General features: G+C 33.6%; 1 protein-coding gene across 1 annotated transcript; it reads right to left on the bottom strand.

Moving 5' to 3' along the window:
• Positions 1-2,337: 2,337 nt before the first annotated feature.
• On the bottom strand, positions 2,338-8,365 carry LOC133687878 (cytochrome P450 97B2, chloroplastic). Its single transcript, XM_062107215.1, has 14 exons — positions 8,159-8,365; positions 7,457-7,634; positions 6,925-7,032; positions 6,146-6,230; positions 4,989-5,227; positions 4,547-4,720; positions 4,355-4,402; positions 4,157-4,216; positions 3,835-3,921; positions 3,599-3,687; positions 3,337-3,428; positions 3,176-3,237; positions 2,878-3,027; positions 2,338-2,794 (listed from the first exon to the last, which is right to left on the bottom strand). The coding sequence occupies exons 1-14, from the start codon at positions 8,299-8,301 to the stop codon at positions 2,570-2,572; spliced, it is 1,740 nt and encodes a 579-aa protein (XP_061963199.1). The 5' UTR covers positions 8,302-8,365; the 3' UTR covers positions 2,338-2,569.
• Positions 8,366-9,929: the final 1,564 nt, after the last annotated feature.

Below are 9,929 nucleotides of genomic sequence, written 5' to 3'. Positions count from 1 at the left end.
CTCTTTCTTTTTATGAAGAGGAATACATGCTTACACCATTTAGACGAAAGTTGGATAAATCCTAGCTCTGTACTGGCTCGTAAGGAATTGGGACAGGAAATTCAAATAGATTCTATGTTTACTCTTCTTTCTTTCTTTCTTTCTTTTTTTGAAATCAAGAATATATATATATAAAGAGAAAACATGAGAGCATAACTTTAATTACATAAATTGTAGCTTAGATCTTGACCTAAATACAAATAAGAAAAATAAAAAAACAAACAGCTCTATTAATAAAGCAACAACATAAAAACCAAATAAAATCAGAACTTAAATAGACTAAGCTGAAATATATTTATGATTTTTATACAGATCAATACCTGCATACCAAAATAAAAAATTCAGATTTTTGATCCAACCTACAACAAAGTAGAACAAATAACATATGATATCTTCCTAATTATTTTTCTTTAAATATCAAATTGTCTAGTATTCCATATATTCCAAACAATTTACATGAATTCTAATCCCATCCTTCAAGGTAACAAGCTACATATTTCTCAATCGAGTCCTCTACCAGTATGTTAATATTTCTTATCTGACGTGCATGCAGCTTTCATGCCATACGAACTACTTTGTTTCGAAGAAAACTTGATGGAAAAACTTTCGAGCTCGGAGATTTGGATTTGATTGAGAAAGATTTCAAATGTTTGACATTGTAGTAAATTTTACAAAATATATTATTCTAGCCTTTACATAATCAATATTTAAAACATAATTATATAGGAGATATCTAATATAAAAAACAGAAGCAATTAATTTCATCAACGAAACATTTTTTTTCTTTATAGATAGCTAAAAAAAAGACACAAACTATCAAGAATATCGATACACAGAAGAAGCCAAGCAAAAAGAAGAATGGCACTGTCTATGGATCAAAGGGTGATTCTGAAACATGATCATAGAATCGTGGAAGCAAAAGTAATGACAATATATACCTGATCAAGACAACAAATAATTCCAACAGGTGGTCCTTCCATGGATGTACGTATGAACGGTAATCAAAGAGAACCCATGGCCATGGAGAAGAAAGATTGCTGCAGCTTTAACACTCATCCTACTGAATCACAATCAACTCTCCATCTACTTTATGCTCCACAATCCATTCAATCTTACCATTTGCTTCCTGTCATTATTCGCATATTATTATCATTTTATAATCATAGTTATAGTTATAAAACATGACTCCAGACCGATGTTATAGGTTTGCCAAGTTAATCGGTTTAATTTATTTTTATCAAAATTAATCTCTTGTTTTTTCCGCAAAAGCTGATGTACATTTAAAAAAAAAACATTTTGAAAACTAAAAAAAATTCAAATGCCAAATTTTGGAAGCTAGAAAATGAAGTTTTGGGTTTGGAGTATAATTTAACATAAAATATTTTAATAACATGAAGGTTTTGCTTTTAATTTATTTTCCTAATTGTTATTTATTTGTTTATTTATTTTGTGTTGAATTAATTATGGAAAACTGGTCATTATTTTTTGCTTTCTCCACACAACCTTGCAAGGAAAAAAAATGACATGTTTTGAAATTTTAGACTGAACACATATTTCAAATTATGTTACTTTTATTATTATTAATTAAGCCCTACAAGTGTTTGATCTTGCGTACCAATACTGGGGTTCGGTAAGACATGAGATCCGAGCTTGGAAAAATACTTGGATCTACGATTCTGACTTGAAGAAAATGCCTCCAAGAAAAATCAGAATAAGAGAGATTCTGATTCTTTTAAGGTCATATATCATTACAAAATACAAATAGATGAGAGGTGTGAAAAAAAAAAAACTTTTGATAGTGAAGCACAGGTTGGAAATGAATTTGTTTATTTTTGTGTTTTAAAAATATTTATTTTTAAAATTATAATTTCTTTTACTTCAAAATAATTTTTTTGTTATTTTCAGATTGTTTTAATATACTGATGTTAAAAATAATTTTTTAAAAATTAAAAAATATTATTTTAATATATTTCCAAATAAAAATTATTTTAAAAAACAATCACTACCATACTCTTAAACATCTCTAAAATAAAGCTCATCGGGTAAAAGATTTATGTTGTATTTTAAAACATGATTGAAACCACATTTCCCAAAAATCAGATTTTTTTTACTCAAATATTTTTTAGATTGTTTTAATAAACTAATATTAAAATTAATTTTTTTTAAAATAAAAAAATATTATTTTAATATATTTTCAAGTAAAAACCAACCACTCCAACTCTAAATCTCAAACACCATAGGAATACCCAAAACCATGTTCCAAGAAGAAAAAAACACAATCTTAGTTACGATCAGATGTAGAAAATAACTTTATTTTCCGAAAATGGAATTCAAGATTTTTCTTTAATCCATTCATAAAAATGTCAGTCCATAGCTTGTCAGCATTGAGCTTGAACTATACACTTGATATCGGATAAATGAGGCTTTCTCTTCATACCCCGGGCTTCAGCCAAGTGAAAGCAACCACGGCTGCCATGGTTCATGTTTCTATTCAAGGACACCCCCTAGGGATAATGTTGCTAATGGCATGTTAATGGACATCAGATCTATTCTTCAATCTACACCACAGTCCATTCTTGGTATGGATTGTTGCACCTGTTACTAATTCTACCTCCTCTGGGGAACCTCTTAGCTCTACGTCGAATTTCTGTAACAATAAAGTCAAAGCTATGGTTGATTCCATGAGCGCAAATTGATCCCCAACGCATTTTCTTGGGCCTCCTCCAAAGGGTAAGAAGGCAAAATCTGATATAATCTGACAATGGCAACCATAATATATGTTAGGAAAGGCAAAGTTGTATGTTATGTTCGGAAACCAGAAAAATGTTGTGAGCAGACCTCATTTGGATATAGAGCTCCTGGGCTTCGAGATGGATCGAAGCCGCTCCATCCTTCAATCCCATCATTATTTCTTGTCACTAAGAACCTTTCTGGTTCAAATTCGTTAGGATTGTCCCAAAAATATGGAGATCTATGGAGATTATAGACCTAAATGAACAAGTACGTACCAGTAAACTTACATAGAGCATGCTAAAGTAGAAGGAAGTAAAATACTGAAGTTTCACAGTGCAATGAATTCTAAAGCGTTAATGACAATGGAACCAAAACAGATGGCAATAGAAATGCTTCAACTTACCGATACAAAGATATCAGTCCCAGCAGGAATTGCATAACCGTCTTTGTCTCCTTTGTATCCTCCTGTGCAATTTAAGTCTCTTGCTTAATTCAAATGTTGCATGTTAATTTTCAGGAATCAGTGTGGCTACTATTTATCCTATGGTTACCAGTGAGAAATACCTGGCAAAACATCTGGTTTGAGGGAGCGTCTAATCAGCAATGGTGGCTGAGGATACAAACGAAGAGACTCCACCACAATAAGTCGAATGTACCTGAAAGCATGGAAGAAAAGTATTGCGAAAAAATTATGTGTATATTCATTTGATATGAATGTCTATTAATTTTAAAAAACTATACAGGAAAATGCACAACCTGGTTTTTGGAACACAGCCACCAGTGAATATAAACAAGTTTGCATGAGCACGTATAAAGGAAGACTCACTTCAACTGTTTAATCAACTCGAAAGTCAGCCTCCCCTGACCCAGCACTTGATCAATCTCTGCTTGAGCTTTCTTCATTTTGGAGGGATTCTGCAATTTCAGAAATAGTGTAAATCAGACAGGCAGCAGCTTGTAGTGGATGAAAGAAACTATGAAGCAAAAGCCATAAGAGATAAGGCATTACTTCACTGAAACAGTACAAGACACTGCACAAAATTTGTTTGGGAAGACTCATACCTGTGCAAGAAGGAAAACAGCCCAAGTAAGCACTGCAGCTGTTGTTTCATGCCCGGCGATGAGCATTGTCATCAAGTCATCTCTTAGCTGTAAGAAAGAAAAGGAACAAAATTTGGTAAACCATGGATAGTTGTATGAATTTCATGACTACGTCAAATTCCAAATATTGTACACGCACAAAAGGGGATACATCCCAGAACTGGCCATCTACAATCGATCATAAATGCATAAAACAATTTGGATTCATGAGGATGTGAACGATATAGATATCCCAATCAAATTAATTTTGTGGTTATCAACATCAGAACAGGAAAATATTCACCTGACAGTCATCAACATCAGCTCCCCGCATATCAACTAGAAATCGTAGAAGACTTGCATCCTGCAAATTTTACAGTAACAATGCAGGACTCAAAGAATTTTTTTTCTTCAAAATTTGGCAAAAGAACTACCCATCTTTCTTTAAATCAAATAAATGCAACTAGCATCTGTTTGATACAGCTCTGTAGAATATGCCCACCTTCAGATTTGAGTAGTCCCTTTGCTGCAGTTTCTCAACATCTGTTTCCTATCAAACAAGGCAACAAAGATCAAGATAGAAGCACAATATTTTTCTCCATATTGTTTTAGCTCATCCTAAAGCCCACAAGCATCCAGCACAAATCATATTAATCTTCATCTTTATTTATCATGCAGTTGGATTGTTTCTTACCTGTCTGGTCTCTTTCGCATTTCGTATGAGTCCATCAAGGCACTCATTGATAACTTTGAGATCTTTCTGAAACTTCCTTTGTCTGGGGACTAACCACCTTGCTAGAGGAAATTTCCAGTAAGGAACGTAGAAAGTGGATCTATGCTCAGCTTCAAAAAGAGCACCATACACTGCCTGTGATAAGTTTTAAAAGGGTTAATCATAAAACTTCAGCATCCAATGTCGCTGACATCAACGCAAAATCATTACATTGCTAGTGGAAAAAATCATGATAAACTATAGCCAATTTAAAAATTATAACTTCAACACTTCAGTTGAAATAAGTCAATGAAACTATCTTAAAACTAATTTTTTTGTCACCAGATCAACACTGGCACAACAAACAAATATGTAAAAGATAGCAGGTTGAAAATGCATAGTTATTGATAATATTTTCACCAACCTTAATCACGGGTGATTCCTTTGTAACTGAACCAAAGTCATAGTTGAAGACACCAAGGCCAATAATATCAAGAGCTAAACTTGAAAACTCTGCTTCAAGATCCAACTCAACTGTCTTCTTGCCATGCAAGTCCTCTCCTTCAAGAAGTTCCTCAATTTTCAATATTGATCTTTCTGAACATTGAGTGAATACCTTGACCATAGCTTCCAAGTACAAGGCATGAAACCCAGGAGCAATTACTAAATAAGCAAAAGAAGAAGCTTTAATTAGAAATACTTATACTGACTTCATTATGAAACTCATTAAAGGCGGTTGTAGCTCAAAATAAACATTTTCCAATTGACTTCAGCAATTAAGCCAAATTGACAAGTTTTTGGAGTTCAAGGACGAAATTCAACATTTCAGGTGACAAGGACTAACGAGAATGAATACAAGCCAAAATCTGTTCTCATTATTTAGGAAAAACTGAGGCAATAATGGAAGTTATGGCAGAATTGGCACAGCAACAGTCCTAATTATTTAGGAAAAACTGGGGCAATAATGGAAGTTACGGGCTTGATCTAATTTTATTTGTTATTTAGGAAAGTTATTTTAATGGAGATGAGCCAAATTCTATTCTCAAAATATATGTTATTTTAAGTTTGATGTCTTTTGATCCAATTTTTACTTTAACTAAATGTCTGAGAATCTGCCTTTGTTTGATTGAGGTTGTTGTCGACTCCTCACATATTGAGTTTTAAGAATAATAAAGAATCTTCCAGTTCTTTGAAAGAAGGGGGATATTTATAGTGGTAACAAAAGCGGAATTAGATCATGAATAGCCAAGAAAAACCAATCAACTAAAAATTAATTCAAGACACCAATTTTAGGCAGTGCATTGGACATCAGGATTCTAGCTGACACCATTGTTCTTTTACTATTATTGTTCTTCCCACTAAAAAAACCGACGTCATTGCTGAAGAACAACTTGGCACAATATGTCTCATTATCAGTTCAACACAACAATTCTACTAAATTAACAGATGACTTACCAGAGGCAAAACTGGAATTGACTAACAATTATCAGAAAGACTAACTACCACGAGCTCAAAATCCATTTGGGACTCAATGACTAGCAGAGGTAAACAGTCCAAATACAAGAGTGACAACTTGCTCACCTTTTCTCCTTAGCTTCCATGTGTCAAAGTCAGCAGGTATAAGTCCTTTTCCCATTATTGGTTCTAGGATATCGGCAAGAATTCCCTAATTAAAACATTGAAGTCTCAAAAACAAACAATATAACAAAAAGTAATCAAGTGCTAGAACATGATTTAATAATAAGATTGGAAAATCCAAAACGACAAAAGCATTGTTGAAGCCTGACTATAGGTAGACAAATGCACCATCATTCTCCCCAAAGATTCGTGGAAACAAACATTTCCAGATCTTTTTTTGTTTTGGATTCGCACTTGGTATCCGAGCCGAGACCCGACTAATCCCAGGGGTGCACAGGCCCTCGGCAAGGAGCTTCTCACAAGTGCACCACGGTTAGTTCATGGGTTTTGCCCAAGTCCGATGGCCCCATGGAATCGTTTGCACTTGGCAAGAGTCGAACTTGGGATCTTGGACAGGAGCACACTGCCAAGTCCCAGTTCTTCTCTGCTAGGTGAGCCCCATGAGGTTCATTTCCAGATCATATCACATAACAGCTACTTTAGAAGCACCAATTTTCTTTCAAACCTCTATATGTACCCAAAGGCATATAAATCTCATCATTTAAGTTTCTAATGTTATAATGGATTTCTTTTCTTGGTCATATATCTCACCGATGGATTCATGTCTCAATTGAAATTTTTTCATGCATGACCTTTGTCACTGTAAATTCAAAAGGAAGCAAGAAAACTAAAATAATTTACAGGACAGGGTCTATTCCAGCCAGCAAAATATAAAACAATACCTTGTCATAAGAGAATGCGTTTTCTCGAAGAATATGTCTTGCTACAATGGGGTCTGATACAACAACAAATGCTTTTGGCCCAAAGGCAAGTTTATACACAGATCCATGCTGCCACATGAATTAGAATAATAAGTTAGGACATCAGATATGAATAAGCAATGCATGACCAAAGACAAAAAATCCTGAACAATGTGCTGTTGCCTCATTGAACAATGCAGTCATTGTGCGGCTACAAGTATTACCGGAAGCCCAATAACAGAAACATCAGAAAAGATCCAAATTCTTTTTCCTTGGCTAATTAAAGAATTAATATTCAAATTGAAGAACCATCCACAAACATGCTCATGAAATGGAAAGTAGTCGAGTACCTCTATGAACCAATCATATAGTGAGAAACAAGTATTACCAGCAGCCAATAACAGAAACATGAGAAAAGATCGCAATTATTTTTTTCTTGGCTCATTAAAGGATCAATATTCAAATTGAAGAATCATCCACAGACATTCTCACGAAACGGAAAGTAGCTGAGTACCTCTATGAACCAATCATACAGTGAGAAGAAGAGGGGACGATTGAACAAGTCAGATACTGCACCTTCAGCTATAGGCATTGACCCTAGATTTCCCCCACTTAACAAATTGGTAAGCAGGTTGCTAGCTTTGTCCAAAGGGTTCCTGGTTTTCGGCTCTTCAGTGCTGGTCGACTGGCATCTATATTACAATAACACATAACAAATTCACCATGGACACAATCAGTTTAATAAATTACTTTGATACAACAAAAAGAAGAAAAACATGAATTCAACTGGCTAATGCTTCTAAAATTTGAAAAATCAAAATATTCAATTCATATATATATTTTTAAATAGGTCCCATTTCCATTCTCCTTATAATCTACAGAAGTCTCTCAAATAACAACCAAGCCAAGCAATGAAAAAGATGAAAGTTTTGATTCAGACATGTCTGCTTCAAACTTCAGACATAAAGAGAATTAAAAGAAACAGTGGAAAAGCTAAAGCTTCAAGAGAATACAAAAACTAAAACTTGACAGACACCTCACTGTTTTACCATGGAATTTGCTAGACAAAGAAAGGAAAGTTCAAGTATTTCTTTTACTCCCTCTTGTAATCTGCCTCAAATTTCTAAACCCGGTCACCACTTCCCACAAATTCCTCAGTATCCAATCAATCTTTGATAAACTTAACACGCACAACACAAAATACTGAATGGAATACCTGAAAAGAGGAGACCCTTTAGTCTTGGAGCTGAGAAATCTTGAGGTGCCCACAGCTCCAAAATCATTTCTTTGCAAGTAATTGCCATTGCTGGTAGTGAAGGGGAGCTGTAAGGGAGAACTGGAAGTTGCTGTTAAAGACATTGTTTTTATTTTTTTGAGAATTGTAATGAGACTGACACTAGCTGAAACCTTGTCAGGATAACCAATACTATAATACACAATCAAATAGGTGGTGTGGTGACCACATGAGCTTTGCCTTGACCTTAAAAGGTGGGCATTATCATTGAATTTAAAATTATTAATAAGATTTGGAATATTTTTTATATATATAGAAATATGAGAGGATTCCAATTGTATTAAGAAAAAAATGTAAAAAACAAATGCATCATTAATTGACTCTGTTATTATATAAAGGGAAAAAAATGAATTTTAGTCTTCTATGATCCTAAGATGATATTTGAAAAAACAAGAGTTATATCACGACAATAAATATTAAGCATTAATAACTCTCACTCTTATAAATATATTAGGTAAGATTACAAAAAAAATAATAGTCAATTCTAAAAAAATTTATTTATCTAAAAAAGTTAAATTTAGACATTGAATAACAAGCATGATTAATTATTATTATTTAATAATAATTAATCAGTGTCTAAGAATAGTATATCAAAAATAAATTTACAGAAATTCATTTAAAATTACAAAAAATCACTTAAATATTATATTAAAGACAAATCTATTTTATATCTTTATTTTTATCTTTCGCTGTTTCAATCATATATGTTTTTATCTTTCAAGTATCTGATTCAGCCTTTACTCTCTTTTTTTCCCCTACTTCTCCACAAGTATTGAAGAAATCAAGTATTGGAGAAATTCTCGTGGAGCCTTCACTTTTGTTTTAGAATTGACCATTGTTTTTTTTTTGTTTGTTAATGTTACCAAATATATTTACAAGAGAGTGAGATTTATTAATGTTTGGTAGTTATTATCACAATATAACTCTTTTATTTTTTATATATATTATCTTATGATTATAGATGACCAAAATTTATTTTTTTATATAATAATAAAGTCAATTAACGATGCATTTTTATTGACTAATAAAATGGCTTGTTGGTTGATACGACGCTGTGCCAAATTCTCTACATGTCTGTGATTGGAGAGGAAATTAACGTGACAGGTCTTATGTGACGAGCATATTTTTTCTTATTGGTGCTGACACGGGCTGTGAGGCGTAGTTGATAAAAAACGGAGCCTGACCTGCATAGCTTGGGTGTGCTGGACAGTGGACAGGACAATTATGTATGCCAGGGGTAAAATTGTCAGTTCCTAGAACAACACGTGGGAGGAAAAGGAGAGAGAAATAGTAAGGGTGGGGGGGCTGGTTGCTAAGCCAGGCGACCCGTTGAGGCCACTGGTTGTTTAAGGGACCGTTTGGGAACGCGGCTGCGGCCGCGTTCTTAAAAAATTTGAAAATTTTTTGTTTTTTTTTTTTGCTAAAATTTAATATGGTTTGTATGTTTTGGATCGTTTTGATGTGCTGATATTAAAAATGATTTTTAAAAAATGAAAAAACATCGTTGGCATGCATTTTGGCACAAAAAGTTATTTGAAAAGCACCCGCAACCACACTGCCAAACACGCTCTAAATACTGATGTGAATACGGATGGAGGAGACCAAGCCTTGCGGGCTGCGGCTCACTGTACAGCAAGTAGACTCAATAAAAAAAACTTATTTTTAAACTCAATAAACACTAACACTGACATAT

This window comes from Populus nigra, chromosome 3, assembly GCF_951802175.1.
Source record: "Populus nigra chromosome 3, ddPopNigr1.1, whole genome shotgun sequence".
NCBI classification, from domain to species: domain Eukaryota; kingdom Viridiplantae; phylum Streptophyta; class Magnoliopsida; order Malpighiales; family Salicaceae; genus Populus; species Populus nigra.
This window is presented reverse-complemented; position numbering and strand designations above follow the sequence as displayed.

What these genes read in the sequence shown, in the direction of transcription:
- LOC133687878 (XM_062107215.1), bottom strand. Translation starts at nt 8,301, where the DNA reads ATGTCTTTAACAGCAACTTCCAGTTCTCCCTTACAGCTCCCCTTCACT. An exon ending in GGACTGATATCTTTGTATCG is followed by an intron (nt 3,028 to 3,175) that starts GTAAGTTGAAGC and finishes TTGTTCATTTAG; the next exon opens with GTCTATAATCTCCATAGATC. An exon ending in GAGCTCTATATCCAAATGAG is followed by an intron (nt 2,795 to 2,877) that starts GTCTGCTCACAA and finishes TGCCATTGTCAG; the next exon opens with ATTATATCAGATTTTGCCTT.